The 16,061-nt window shown below is 44.0% G+C and overlaps 1 protein-coding gene across 1 annotated transcript in view; it reads right to left on the reverse strand.

Moving 5' to 3' along the window:
- L3MBTL4 (L3MBTL histone methyl-lysine binding protein 4) overlaps positions 1 to 16,061 on the reverse strand; it is a 154,909-nt gene that overhangs the window by 89,420 nt on the left and 49,428 nt on the right. Inside the window, 1 exon segment of the mRNA XM_061399436.1 lies at positions 1,552 to 1,698. Within this exon segment, the coding sequence (XP_061255420.1) occupies positions 1,552 to 1,698 (147 nt within the window).

Genomic DNA, 16,061 nt, shown 5'->3' on the forward strand with positions numbered 1-16,061 from the left:
CTAGAGTAAATCAATAAAACAGATAAAGTTCAAGCCAGGTTCTGCCTCCACCAAATAACAGGGTAGATTAGATGATTTCTAAGCCCTTTTCCAAGTCCTAAATGTTGAATAGTCTTTTGCAGCATTTGATCAATAAAACTATCATATTATATAAAGTACTGAAGGCAATTGATGAATCGTATAAATACAACTGAAGTAAAACTACAGAGTACAATGTCTGAAAGTTACAACATCTGAAATATAAGAAAATTAATATTGCTAAGATGACTTTGTTCATATATGATAAAATACTGGGTTTGGCTTTATAGATCTACTTACAAAACATAATTACTTTGATCTGATTATCAAAGATATTGGACTTACAAATTTGGCTTGAATTATATGAGTAAATGCTTTGACTTAAAACAGCATGGGTGGTAAAAGATGATTTGATGTGGCTGTTTGTACAAGTACACTCATAGGAGATGGCGCAAGAGTGAAGATGCTACATGTGGTCCAAGCTGCAGAGCAAGTGATCCTGCCAGCTCCTCAGTCCTCAGGCACATGACACTGACCGTGGGGTGCGACTTTTTGAAAAGGAAGCTAAGAGAGCAGTGGACACAAAGGTGACGTACTGCTGTCAGAATGTTACAAGGCCAATGTTCAAGATACTATGAGCAAACCTGTTACGTATCAATGAAGTAATTCTGTTCTTGGTTGAAATGGCGAAGGGTAGGGCAAGAGGTTAGCAGAGGACAGACCATGACTGGCCTGGTATGTGCATAGGAGCCTCGAGTCGAAAGATGCTGGTAAAAGGTTAGATTTTGATTTTACACAGACTATTATGGCAAAGAAACAAGACAAGATAGTAAAGAAGCTATTGCAACATTGATGCTAGACCCTCATATTTTGCTTTTCTGCAGGACTCAGACCAAAGAATTATCTCTACTTTCCAGTGTAAAAAGATTCTGTGATAAATAAGTAAGAAAATAAATGCTGGAGTAGGATTATGTGTGTGTATGTGTATGTATTTTTGCTTTAACAATGGGGGTGTAGATGATATATATATATGTGTGTGTGTATGTGTGTGTGTGTGTGTGGTGTATAGAACTACGAGTATGTCTTAAAGTCTAGGTATTTAAAACTAAGACTAATAATGCAGATTTGAATAATTATAAAACAAAAGGTTAATCAGAAAACCTATAATAAACTAGATTAATAATAATTAATCCAAACAACAGGCTTCCCAGGTGGCACTAGTGGTAAAGAATCTGCCTGCCAATGCAGGAGACATAAGAGACCTGGTTTGATCCCAGATGAATTTAGATCTAGCTCAGTTTTCCCCAACTAAAATGTGGAAAACAAAGATTCTTCTAGACTACATTATCAAAACAATTCCTTAATGATGATAACTCTTCATTTATACAAGGCTTAAGGCTTAATTATGAATAATTGGCTTTCAGTGTCACTATTATATCAGTTAATCAATTCACCTACGTGATATTAAGCTTTAAAACACTTACAGTGACATGAGAAAAACAGCACTGAGATAGACTTCAGACTAAGTCTTTAAAAAGCAACGACATGAACAGCAAGATACGCACGACATGGTACTTCCAGGGGACGACCTGTGACATCACACCGTGCAATGGGGTGAAGGTCAGGGCTATCTGCATCCACCCAGCAGTAGTATCTGTGGTCCCAGCCATCAAAATGAACCTGTCGGAAATTAGTCCTTGGTCATCAGTATACCACTATGCCTGTGTCAAAATACGAGAAAACAGACCTCTGAAGTTGAGATTAAAATTGTTATAATCTCACATTCAGCTGAAACAATACTGAAAATGTGCTATGAAACAGCTTTCTGATCTAGCCACCAAAGGCGGTTGCACCAGTTTCTCCAAGAAATTAAAGAAGTTGTTACATTAAAAAAAAAAAAATTGTCAAGGATTGAATAGAACTTGAAAGGGTAGGACCCATCTGTTTTCCCAACTAGAAATTCTATGATGTTTTTCAAAGAATACTTCCTGTCCTGCAGACACTGCAAGAACAAGGCTGGCACCCTCAATAGTGAGAGTCATCATCTGACATCAGAATAAAACTTAAAATGACAGGAAATGCATGGAGCAAAAGGAAGCAATAAATCTTGATATCCTGACAAACGAAGAGAGATGGAGCCATTGGACCCAAAGAGGCAAGGAGAGCAAAACAATATGTGCGGTGAGGTAGACGGATTAAGAGTGATCCTAATAAAGAGTGATTCTAACAGCTATGAAGGACAACTCTGGAAAGTAGTCAGGCTGTGCTGAGGAGAAAAGATCGCCGTTCGCTCAGAGCTGAGTATGCAGCTGGAGATGGGAGGACAAAGACCGGGGAGGACAGAGCTCTGAGAAGGGGATCCCCGAGTCTACCGGGTTACTCACAGGACCTTGGCCAATGGCCGGACTGCACGTGTGTGAGGTGAGACTTGGTGGAGAGCAGCTGATACACAGCTGAAAACAAGACAAAGATAGGGTTCAGATAGTAAAGAATCTCCAGCAACGCAGGAGACCCGGGTTTGATCCCTGGGTTGGGAAGATCCCGTGGAGGAGGGCATGACAACCCACTCCAATATTCTTGCCTGGAGAATTCCACGGACAGAGGAGCCTGGTGGGCTGCAGTCCATGGGGTCACAAAGAGTCAGACGCGACTGAGCGACTTTCACTCAGACTGGAGGACACACACCGCTGGAGAACAGAGAGACCAGAGTGGAGGGACCTTAGTAACACCTTGAGGATTTGACTGAGGCACCAAAAAGGCACATGCCAGAACCACATCCTAGATAACGGCTACTCCAGACCAGTTCTAAAAAAAGCTACAATAAAGCCTCAACAAGATGAAGAAGAACCACCAGTAATCAACTGTCTGATAAAATAAACTATTCTTTTTAAAGGGAGACAAATACTCCCAACTCTATACACTGTATCATTTATTATGTTCAACACAGAATAGAATTTTATTAGATATGCAAATACATAGATGAATATGAGCCAGACTCAATTTTTAAAAAGTCCTTCTCTTTTAAATTTTGTAATGCAATAGTTTGCATTTCAAAAGCAAGGAAACCATGTCTAAACACAAACAAGGCAAGCCAAGCGCGCCCAGATCCAGTGTGCAGGAGAGCTAAGTCTTTCTAGTTCAGCTATAGCTATTGGACCAAACCTGGGAATCCTATGTGGAATTCAGGTCTAAAACTGAAAAAGTAAAAGAAAATATCTTTTAAAATGTTTTGAAAGCAGATAGACATGATTTCTTATGTTCTCTATTCAACGTTTTCCCCTTACCTTTACATTAAGAAATATTAAATTACTCTTTCCAAGGCTGTATATAATTACTGACGACGAAAACAGTGGAAATTTAAAACAGCCCTTTCTAATCCAGTGATATGAGGCCCCCTCCCTACAAGGGCTATCTAAACTTGGAATTTATAACCAAATTCTGTACCCATATACGTCTTTATGAAAGATATTTTCATATCTTTGGATCTTCATAACTTGGGAGGAAAATCCAATTTTAAGACTTCTAACCAGATTTTCATGTTACTAAAGAAGAGTGGCAGTTTAAGAATATTTACAAAGAGTCCTTTTGTAAAGCGAAGAATCATTCTGAAAACCAAATCATCTCCAGCACTGTATTTCATGCTTTTATGATTTTTCACATATTTGGGTTTGCATAAAGCTGAGTAAATATATAGACCCTTCTTGCCCAGATTTTGATGAACTGGAAAACAAAAGTCAGAAAATGAAACTGGCCGCTGTCTCAAGCTCCTATCCTTGAACAGACAGTGAAGCTTCCTGATGGTATTACCTCTATATGCACTAGTTATTAATGGTCAGTAAAATAACTGAGACACTTAAGAACTATATCAGCACATAAATAACCAGGACAAATCCTTCAGGCAACTCCAAAGCTGGCGATTGTCTGGACTTGCACCGTCTTTCTTGCTTTGCCTCATCATTTGCCATCCAATTCCAGTCCCCACATCGGGGACTTCCTCTGGACCTCGGCACTCTGTCCCTGCCTCAGTCATCTGGCTGCCTCCAAGGTTCCTGGCACCTTGGCTCACACATCACCTCACCTCGAAAACCATCAGCTGAGTAAGACGTATGACGGTAATTATCATCCCTCTTCCTTTGGGCAGTTGGATAATAAGCAGTTATTTATTGGGGAACAGTGGAGCTCAATTTAATGCTCAATCAGAATAATTTTATTAGCCTAAGTAACTATTATGCTTTTTGCTCCTGCTATATGGTTTTTAAATTTTAATTTCCATTTCAACAGGCTTATTGGATATGTGTATTTTATTGTCAGAGGCCTCAAATCTATTTCGAAGGCTTGTGGTGAATGAATTATAAGCACCTATGTGTATGACGTGAGCTTTATTTAGAAACAGGCTCTACTGTACCTGAATCCGTGTAGCTTTAAATGAACATGGTTTCAGTTAATGAGACTTGGCCTTGAATTTCATTCTAGAAAGAAGAACTGAGTTTTCATACATTATCCCAATACCCACTAGTCATAACTATTCATGCTAATGAGACCACAGTGAATCTGACTTCCAAAGATGCAGGGCTCTGCTGGGGGCCAGACGGGAGAAGCAGGAAGAGGACAGAGTCCAGACACCTGTTCACGGCAGGACTGGGACACTTGTGTTGCATTTTCACAAAACACCCCACAGTGTAAGAACAGGCACACGTGGTAAGGCGAGGTGAGTCCTTTTGTTGTGAACTTTTGCATTCCAGGCATAGCTGTTATACACACACACACACACACACACACACACACATTCTCATTTAATGACCACTATACATTGTTTTCATAGATGATGGAAAAGAACCTTTTAAGAGGTTTGCAGGGATCAGACAGCCAGTAAATGGCAAAGCCAGACTTAAGCTGAGAAGAGTTTACTGAGAGAACCTTCCAGAAATAAAAATTGTGAGGTTATCTGGGAGCACTCAACCTAAGAACCTACTGTAGCAGAGGGAAATTCCGTTTTTAAAATAAAAAGGGCATTTGCTACCATTTGCAGTGACATGGATGGACATAGTACACAGTGTCATACAGAGAGAAATAAGGCAGAAGAAGAAAGACAAACATCGTATAACGTTGCTTATATGTGAAATCTTAAAAAATGGTATAGATGGATTTATTTGCAAAGCAGAAATAAAGTCACAGACGTAGAGAACAAGTTCTTATAGACACCAAGGGCAAATTCTTGTAAACACCAAGGGCAGAATTGAATCTCCCATGAATTGGGAGACTGAGATTGACATATATTACTGAATACTGTGTATAAGACAGAAAACTAATGAGGACCTACTGTATAGCACAGGGAACTCTACTCAGTGCTCCGTGGTGACCTAAGTGGGAAGGAAATTCAAACAGAGGGGATATACATATACGTATAGCTCATTCACTTTGCTGTATAGCAGAAAATAACACAGCTTTGTAAAGCAACTAAACCCCAACAAAAATTAATAAGAATATAAAATGGTGTTTTCATAATGAAAACAAAGCAACATGGTATAACTAACACAGGACTGCCATCCAGAACTACCACAGTTTTGCACATTAAACATTAATTCCATGTTGAGTTGATCTGCTTACTATACACTATCTGTGTCTATCCAGGCAAGAACTGATGTCGAGGGACCATGAAGGAAAAGAATTAGAAAAAAGAGTTGATATACTTTAAAAAACTACCCTTGTCATGTAATAGCTCCATTTGATACAAGAAGTTACTGAGATACACAGCGGGCAGGAAATGTGCATTTCCAAGCAACTGATGGGGATTTGAAAACCTCGACTCTCCAGAGCTACTGCTCAGTAGCTGGAACCATCAGCCCCTACGTTCCTTTCTTCCCTCCCACTCCGGGAAATCATCTCCGTTCCCTTCCCCCGCTAACCTCCTCCTTTGCAAATACAGCTCCCTCACCTCCTACCTAGTCTGTTCCTATAATAAGGATTATGGAAAACAACTTATCATTAAATTTAAAAATCAATAGTTTCACCATAGCCAATCTAAAATTCTTTCATTTGTCAAGGTCACCGCCCAATTCATCGTATTTCTTGGGCAGTGGTTTTCAAAACTTAGTAATAAGCAAAGTACCAACTGTCCCCTTCCCCCATCAGGACTTGAATTTGGGACTGGAGGAGTGGACATCAGGAATAATACCTGGAAATCACATTTTCTTAAACTACATGTCCTAGATTACTCTGAAGATGGTTTCTGGATAAAAACTTTGAAATGCCTCTTTAGGGGGATACCATGGAACAGTTGTTTATCAACTGAATTTGCCATCAAACTCAGAGGTATAGCCAAAACAATCAAAATAATGTAATTTTTTTTTAAGGCCATAGACTTTTGTTTAATTTTGTAATTTTAATTTTGTAATTTTTTTAATTTTGTAAAATTTTGTCTTACAAAATTTTAATTTTGTAAGACAATGAGTCCAAGAGAAACCTGGTGGAGGGCCTAATGCAGAGGACATTCAACTCTCAATGTCTCCATTGCTGATAAATATGTCTACATAAGTTTCCACTTCTCTATTTCTACAGTTACTGCTATAACAAATACAATTAGATTATCCCATAAGATAAATTTCTGCCATAGGATTCTTGCAAGAAATAAAAATGCCAAATTTCTAACAGCATCCCCAGGGCTTTAGTCTTTGTTAACAGATCTTTAAATATTTCATCAGAGTTGGGCATGAAGCAGCCACACTTGGGGCTCCATGGCCAGATGCGTGGGTGATGTCTTAGGAAGAAAAAGCTCCTTCATAAGTGGTGTGAAGACAAACTCTCTCAAAATGAGTTTATGGTTATAACTAACATAAATATTTTCAAAAGCTCTGCCATTAAGATTTGTAAGCACTGAAGCAGCTCTGGCTGCAGGTTCCCTGCTAACGTTTTGGAGATTTCTATTGTGATATATTCTGGCTCAGGCTTGCCTGATGGCTCAGTGGTAAAGAACCTGCCTGCCAGTACAGGAGACATGCATTCGGGCCCTGGGTCAGGAAGATCCCCTGGACAAGGAAATGTCTACCTACTCCAGTATTCTTGACTGGTAAATCTCACGGACAGAGGAGCCTGGCAGGCTACAGTCCACGGGGTCACAAAGAGTCAGACATGACTGAGTGACTGAATGAGAACCATCCGCCCTCACAAGTCAGTTAGGCTCTGCCAATGCCCCAGCAGGGTGGGCTTTGGTTAAAGAGCTTCTCCTAAAGGCAGCCCTGTTAAGAAGGACGGAGTACCCTGATACATTTCCAAATGATTCCTCTGCCCCTTCCACTGCCAGACGTGTGATGGGTGTTTTCTCCTAGATTTACAACAGTTGAGCTCCTGGTTAAACTTGGTCTATTGGCAAATCTCATAGCACTCTAAGTGCCACCCACCACAACTTGGTCCCCTGGAGCTTTGAACTCTGAGCCCCCAGTAACTCATCAATTACGGTTCAGGTCCTCCTGCCCAGCCCTGGTTCCCAGGTTGGCTTCTGCTCAGCAACTCTGTTCCAGTAAGCCATGATGCCCAGTGTCCACCTGTCTGTCTCTCTGATCTTGGGGGCAATGAAGTCACCCTGTGCCCTCGCCTCATTTTTGAATCCAAAAAGAGCTGTTGGTTTTCAGTCTGTTCAACTTTTTCCTTGTTGTCAAAAGAGACCGACAACTTCCAAGTTCCTTCCATGTGGAATTTGAATCTGGATGTTTCTTCTAATATTTTTTGTCACCAGTACCAGATAATATTTGGAAAATATGTGTTGAAGCATTTTAACACTCTATTTGTTGGATGAATGAACAAACAAGTGAATGTGTAGATTCAAGAATGTCCATTCAAGTTATATAAACAGTACTAAACAAACACATCTAAAGAGCCCATTTAAGTTTAACCAAAACCTTATCCATTTATTCTACAGACATCCCTCTGGGCTACCAACACTTTTTTTCCCTTTGAGTAAGATGATATTGAAACATGTGAAAGTTGCTTGGAATTGTTCTCAGGCATTTATTCTTTGGGATACAAAAGGGGACACATAAGTCTCTAGGTTATGATGACTAACATGTCATGGATTTTTTAAAAATTGTTTTAACTAATATCTCTCTATATTGAGGGGACAGATGGAGGGAAGAGCATGTATGGGGGAGGAAGAGAGTAGGGGAGGGAAGAGGCTCTGTCTACACAGCAAGGATCATACAGCATGTCATGACAGTGCAGAACAAGGCTATGTTTGGAGTCACAGGTAAACACCGTAACGATTAGCTCCAGTAAAGGACAGTGGGTGCCTCTGCAGAGTGCAAAGAGTGGGAGAAGGAAGTCTTGGGACTAGTGTTCAATAACAAAACTAGGAGACTTACTTTTTGCATGTTGTATATGAGTAGCTTTGATAAAGATACATACAAAGTTTTTAAAGATGGGCTGTGTTATGAATTTTAAGTTCTCTATAACTTTCTCATATTTCCATGCACCACTCTCTCTGAAACAAGTAATCCATCTGGCTGACTGCAGGAGACTTCTCCTCTTTCCGTGTATAGCCGAGTGGTTAGCTCAACCACAACAATGTGTTCTGAAAATGGATTACCTTTCTGGAGAAAATAAAACATGTTCAAGCCAGTGCATAACTTTCAAGCAATGGAGGAGAATAAATGTTTGAAATGAACATGTTTGCTCATGTTTCCTTATGTATTTGTTCATAAGTCAACATCAGGAATTTAAATTATGTCTGTTGAAAATAACTTAGTTGCCCACGGGGCTCTTGATACAGGGGAAAAAAAAGGCAAAATTATTCACAAGCTATTTATCCTCTAAAACTCCACAGGTCACACAGCTTAACATAATGTAAAATAAAGTATTATACAAAGATCTAATCATCTCAAGCTAGTTTTCTAGTTTATTTTATATAAAAACCAAAAGAAATCATCAGTGCCAACCAGAAACTATTTCCAGTGTTTCAGTTCATGTGGTCCTGAATATTTATGCCTATCCATTCATTTCTTGCCTTTCTCCCACTTTTCTACCTTGAAAGCCTTGGTTCTGAAATCTGAAATCAGCAACTGCTGGCCTTCATTCAGATAATATACCAGTTCTGCCGACCTCCACACAGATCATCCTTAATAAGTAACTAATTATATTTTACATTATGTTTATGATCATATACAAATATATTTTAATATAATCATACATATGATTATGTGTATACGTATGTGGACTTCCCGGGTAGCTCAGCTGGTAAAGAATCTGCCTGCAATGCAGGAGACTCTGGTTCCCCTAGAGAAGGGATAGGCTACCCACTCCAGTATTCTTGGGCTTCCCTAGTGGCTCAGATGGTAAAGAATCTGCCTGCAATATAGGAGATCTGGGTTCGATCCCTGGGTCAGGAAGATTCCCCTGCAGAAGGGAATACCAACTTACTCCAATATTCTTGCCTGGAGAATTCCTTGACAGAGGAGCTTGGAGGGCTACAGTCCACAGGGTCGCAAAGAGCTGGACACAACTGAGTGACTAAACTTTCCCTTGTGGCTCAGATAGTAAAGAATCTGCCTGCAATGAAGGAGACCTGGGTCAGATCCCCAAGTCAGGAAGATCCCCTGGAGAAGGGAATGGCAATCCACTCCAGTGTTCACTTGCAATATAATTAATATTGAAATGTTAACGTAAATATTTAATATTTTAACAGATTTACTAGGGATCTTAGTCCCTAATAGATGATCTACAGCCATCTTAGCCGTTTTCTTTTAAAAATATTTTTTTCAATAAAGGGACAACTATGGCATCAGAGTTATCATCAGCTTAAAAGCAGGCACAGTGGGAAGAGGCCCATGGAACTGATGACCACCCACGTGCTGTATGGCCCGAATAATGGCCATCCCAGCCAGATCAGCACACCTAACAGGAAGGTCCCTGATTCTCCACTTGATGCTCTGTGGTTCTTAGCCTGGAGCTGCCATGACAGAGAGCACCAGAGGACCAGTAAGGAAGACAGAGGCCCCCAGACAGGACAACTGCAATAAAGATGCATCTGACACAGGCAGCTAGGAGAAGCACCGAGAAACTCGTCACCCTGCTCCAAGTGGGCAGGTGAGCGAAGCCCTCGCCGCCTCAGCAGAGCGGCTGCTCCTTCCAGTGTGGGGCAGGGAAACCCTGTGGTCTGCGGGTCTCATCCATCAACCTCCAAAGTCAGCGTCCACCAACATGTGTAGTGATGCTGTCTGCTCTGTGCTGGTCTGCAAACATTCTTTAAAATTTCATTTTGTTTTGCTAGCACAGAAAAGCAGGCTTTGTCTTTGTTTAGGCAGCTGAGAGCAAACCCACCTGAGCTGCGGAAGGGGGTCTAGGCTTAGCGGTGGCTGGTCCAGGGAAGGGAGGCGGGTTTCCATCCAGCCTCAGAACTCCTGTCACCTCACCTGAAGTGTGGAACCCCGGAACCCGTGTACCCCAGAGATGGGGTAGCTAACGCCTCACCTCCACCAGGTGCTGGATTACCTACTTGTATAATTACCCGGTAAAGCTGAGCTGACCGACCTGCCAGGGTTTTCTCTCTGGTGTTAGGGTTGCCCGGGTCTGAAAGCAGGGCAGAGGGTCCTCTCTGACCCCATAATCCATTTGGGCAGATCCCCCGGGATGAGTCAATCACACCAAGTCTGACGGTTTGAGGAATAAACACAAACATATGCAAACAGCAAACTCAGAAAAGCCTCACAACATTTCTGCAGCTGAAAAATGGCTGAAATTTATTTTTATTATGAAAACATTATTTTAGGGATAAAATATTTTGTGGCTGAGGCGAAAACAGTCTTAAAATTCCACGCAATTCATCCTCCTTCTCAGTTTAATTTCTGCAGATGCCTACAGCTTATCTGATTGGCCTTATTAGCTATTCCATAAACCCTGGTTTTCCTGTGCTAGAAAAACAAAATGGAATTTTAAAAAACACTTTGCAAACCAACCCAGAACAGACAGAGTCATCATACATGTTGGTGGATGCTGAAGATCAGCAAACAAGGGGCTGAGGGGGCCGACTTCCCTGCCTGAGGACGGCTCCTCTGTCCTCTGCATTCCTGCCCCACCCCGTCCACAGCATCCTCAGCCTCCCCCAACCCCATGGATCACACATCCCTCTTGTATCTGCATCCCAGTCACACAGAGACTAATGTGTGTTAGTTGTTCAATCTTGGTCTGACTCTTTGTGACCCCATGGACTGTAGCCCACCAGGCTCCTCTGTCCATGGGATTCTTTAGGCAAAACCACTGGAGTGGGAAGCCATTTCCTCCTCCAGGGGATCTTCTTGACCCAGGGATTAAACCTGTGTATCTTGCATCTCCTACATTGGCAGGTGGATTCTTTACCACTAGCACCACACCTGGGGAGCCCTTATTCTTGAATAAATGTGGTTTCTGGAGCCCAGGGAAATGGAGACTTTGCAGTGAGCCTCAGCGGAAGGGAATCCTGGGTCCAGCACTGCCTTGGCTCACAGGTGGTGACATGAATTATGAAGAGCGATCAGAGCAAAGCACATCTCTGAACTCGCACAGCAACACTTGACTGGGGCCGCTGCAGAGCCTCAGAATGTCTGGCAGGAAGGTGCTGGGCGGGAAGGAGCACAGAGTGGACACCACCCCAGCTGGGGTGCTGCCTCCAAAGCCAGCACAGGAGGAGTGAAGGGGCTCGAGGGAGCACCACACAAGGGCCAGGCAGCAGGTGTCCTGAGGGTACTACCACGCACCAGGGCAAACTGCTTGTTGATTCCAGAATCCTGGATGCAAGTGAGAAACCATCAGAGTGGAGACCAGTGAAGGAGGAGATACGCACAAGGTAGTCGGTCTGGGGCGTGGGGGTGTGTGTTCCTTGAGGAGGGCCCTGCTGACACACTGATCGGGGGACACGTGGTGCAGGCGGTCAGAGCAGCTTGCCTCGGTGCCTGGGAAGCAGCGAGATGAACCCGGGTTTCTGGAGGAAAAGCTTAAGCCAAGCAAAGTGGGCCACCCCCAAAGCAATGGGGGCCCTTCACGCTGCTAACAGTTTTCAACACTGAAGTTACGTTTATTTTGAGAGAAGGAGATTATTACTACTAGAAAATCACTAGCAGCCATCACTGTGCAGAATCCTAGCCCTTCGTTATCCATTATGTATCCATTACCATCCTTGGCCCCCCTGTTAGTCACGTGCCACTAGCATAATGACCTCGAAATGCGCTCTGCCTCCCCGACACCGTTATCATTGACATGACTCACTGTGTCAACATTCCAAGGGAGACAGCATCATATATAATGAAATAATGCATGATCTCAGTTATTCAAATATTATATCATTCTTAGCTATGCTCATAGCTACCGTGTGGCCTATTAAAAGTCTATTAGGAACATAGAAGCACCAATTAAAGTCCAATGTCCCATGTGGTGTTATAGTTCCTCTTTTATGGGGGATTATGTAGAGGAGATCCAGTTAATGCCAGGGGTTAATGCACATTTGTTTTGATAAGGAATGAGTCGTAAGTGATCCTTAGTAATAGTAATTTACGCCAGTAAACAACCTATCAGTGCATTTTTATTTACAACCCTCATTCATCTATTCAGCAAGTATTTATTTGGTTCCTGTGAGATGCCAGGGGCTGGGGCTGCTCTACAGGCACAAGAACATCAAGAGTTCTTGGGAAACCAAGAGAGAAAAGAGCTTCCTCCACAGCTCAGACAGTGAAGAATCCACCTGCCAATGCAGGACCTGGGTTCAACCCCTGGGTCTGGAAGATCCCCTGGAGGGGACCATGGCAACCCACTCCAGTATTCTTGCCTGGAGAATCCCATGGACAGAGGAGCCTGGTGGGCTACAGTCCATGGGGTCGCAAAGAGTTAGACATGACTGAGAGGCTAACACACATACCAGGAGCTTACATTCCAGTGGCAAAACATGATAAAGAACTAAACACACGGGTGTGTGATCTAATGTCGGATTAAATTCACACAAGAGGAAAGTGAACGCTCCGATGGAGCTGGGATGTCTCTCCCACCGAGGCAGGCAGAGGCTGCAAGTATGTGTCTAGACCCCGTGTGGGAAGGAGACTGGCCATTGAGGACGGGGTGATTCCTCTTTGCATTTCTTTGGTCTCCCCGTGAAGGAGAAGTACAGAGGGTTGTGAGGGTATAGGGAGAGGGTGTGAGGGGACAAGACCATGGAGCAGCCTCCTTGGAGGCTGGGAACATGGCCGATGGGGAGGCGGAGGCTAGGATGGGCTCTGGGGCCCCCGAAACCTGCGGACGTGATTGAAGGTAAGCCCTTGGGATGGCTCTTTGTCTTCTCAGGCCACGGGACACAAAGTGGCCTCACTTGGAAGTTTGTAAACAGGCAGCCATTAAAGAAAGGGCAGAAACCCCTTCCCAGAGGAGAGAGGAGCTGCAGAAGGGTAATAGAAACGGCAGAAGAGGAAGTGATGGCCGGGGACGAGGCTCCTGTGGGGGACAAGACAACAGCCTCTGTTTCCCTGGTGGTTCTTGATTAAAAGCCTCCACCTTTGGCACATTCACATAAAATTGAGCCCAATTCCATTTATTAGGGAAAAAAAACCAAATCTACTGACTTCACAAAGCAAATCTTTGTTTAAAAAAAAAAACACGAAAATGGAATTCTTTGATTTCCCTGATTCTATCCTGCACGTTACCACATGACCTCTCGCCTTCCTGCAGCAGAGTTCCATGACTGTGAGACCCAGACGCACCGTTCATCCAAGCAGAAGGGCTCTGCCAGGTGCTAAAGGTCGTGAAATGACCCCGCACGGGTCCTGAGTGTGGCCAGTTCCCCAAGAAACGAACACACATTGCCAGGGGCATGAGAAAGGGCAGTACATGACCATTCCTGAGAGGTGGAGACTGCAGCATCACCGTCACTCCAAAGAGAACTGTGGAAACCAAGTCCAGAGTCATCCACCTGATCCTTGCAGTTTTCTAAACCACACAGCTGTTTTTCAAGTTACAAAGGATGGGAAGAGACAGTGAGCTGAGAATGGAGCATGCAGGACCTAGTCGGATATACTGAGAGTTGTTGGAAAGACTCTGATGCTGGGAAAGATTGAAGGCAGGAGGAGAAGGGGATGACAGAGGATGAGATGGTCGGATGGCATCAGCTAATCAATGCACATGAGTTTAAGCAGACTTTGGGAGATGGTGAAGGACAGGGAAGCCTAGTGTGCTGCAGTCCATGGGGTCACAAAGAGTTGGACACAACTGAGCAACTCAACAATAACCACCACCTAAAGGTGGGTGCTCCATTTCACATGTAAGTCCACTCTGGCATCTCTGTGCAGCATGGACTGACAGGGTCTCGGGGGTGCAGAGAGCCCAGCTGGACGGGAAGCATAGAGGTCCATGAGAGAGCTGATGCCGGCTTTCATTATGGTGGTTGTCATGGAGATGAAGAGACGTAAGGAGACAAGGGACACAGCACCAGGAGTGAGAATCAATAGGATAAGGTGGGGGCTACATGCTATTCTGAGACAGGTAGGTTTTAGGAATAGCTCCCCAGTGTCTGAACTGAGCAAGCTGCTGGTTGAGCTGCTGTTTAGTAAACTGTGGACACCGAGGGAAGAAACAGATCTGGGTCTGTGTGCCCCAGGACATGCTCGTATGGAACACATAAGTGACATCAAGTTCTGGTTAAATACAGGACTGCAGCTCTGCGGAGAGGGCTCCAGTTCAAATGCAGAATGTGACTTGGCAGGTCTGGGGTGAGGCGGGAGCCCACCATTCCTAACCTGCTCCCTGGGGACTGGAGCTCACATTCTGCAGCTGCAGGAAACCTTCACCTGCATGGAAGCCTGGAAAAGTTCCCCCAGTTCCACCCTGAAGCCGAGATACTGGATACAGTCAGTGACACGTGTGTCCACTCTGTGTCCCTCCTGAGTCCCTGATCATCAGCTACTCACGGGGCTGCGACCCTGCCCTGCCTGCACCTCCGGACCCACCACAGACAGTTCAGCTCCGATTCCTCTCTCATTTGCTTCAACCTAGGAATCAGACCTGGGTCTCCTACATTGCAGGCAGATTCTTTACCATCTGAGCCACTGGGGAAGCTCCAAAGATGGTTTTTATGTCTGACTCTTTGTGACCCCATGGACTGTATGTAGCCCTCCAGACTCTTCTGTTCATGGAATTTTCCAGGTAAGAATACTGGAGTGGATTGCCATTCCCTTCTCCAGGGGATCTCCCCGACCCAGGGATTGACCCTGTGGCTCCTGCATTGCAGGTGGATTCTTTACTGTCTGAGCTATCAGGGAAGCCCAACTTCAACAATCCTGCAATACAAATCCACCCTCTGCGTTTTTAAGATCTACACACCCGTCTCTGTCTGTTGAAGGCCCCCTCAGGGTCAGGAGAAGACTGTCCCCATGAATGCAGTCTGGTCCCTTGTTTCCATGGCCCGTGCTGGCTCTGCCAAGGAAGCAAGGATGCACACACATAGACGGAGGCCAGAAGAGGAGGTGTGGGCAATAAGTCTCTAAGGAGTAGTAGCAGAAAAGGATTTATTCCAGCTGCCTGAGCTGCAGGCCCCTGCTCCCTGCAGCTGAGCCCCGACAGTGCCACAGCCGTGCAGTTAACCGTGATGTCCCATTACCCAGGTCCAAACACAGATCTGCAACAGCCTGCTGGCCCAAGCAGCTCTCGGTTAAACTAAGTAGATATATCTGTGTGTGTGTGCACAAATACACATACATGCATACACATGCACATGGTTTAAAACATTAAATCTGAATATCCTTTGTCTCTACGCGATAGTAAATAAAGGCATTTGGTGTTTGGAAATGCAATAAAACAAGGCATGTTGTACACTTCTCTAAAAGAAGAGAGACTGCTCTTCTTGAACAGCCATCTGCCCCTCCGAGTCTCTGCTTGCTGCACTGCAGTGGGTGAACGCGTCTGTGCCCTGTACTCAACACTGCTCTGTGATGTAACTCGTCTCCCAGCCAGGCTATAAGGTCCCGTCCCTGGCCCCCGGCTCCCAGAATGGTCCCTTCTACCCGACTGAGCTCAGTGAATCAAAGATGCCAATTACATGGAAG

Source organism: Bos javanicus, chromosome 24 (assembly GCF_032452875.1).
Source record: "Bos javanicus breed banteng chromosome 24, ARS-OSU_banteng_1.0, whole genome shotgun sequence".
Classification (NCBI taxonomy): domain Eukaryota; kingdom Metazoa; phylum Chordata; class Mammalia; order Artiodactyla; family Bovidae; genus Bos; species Bos javanicus.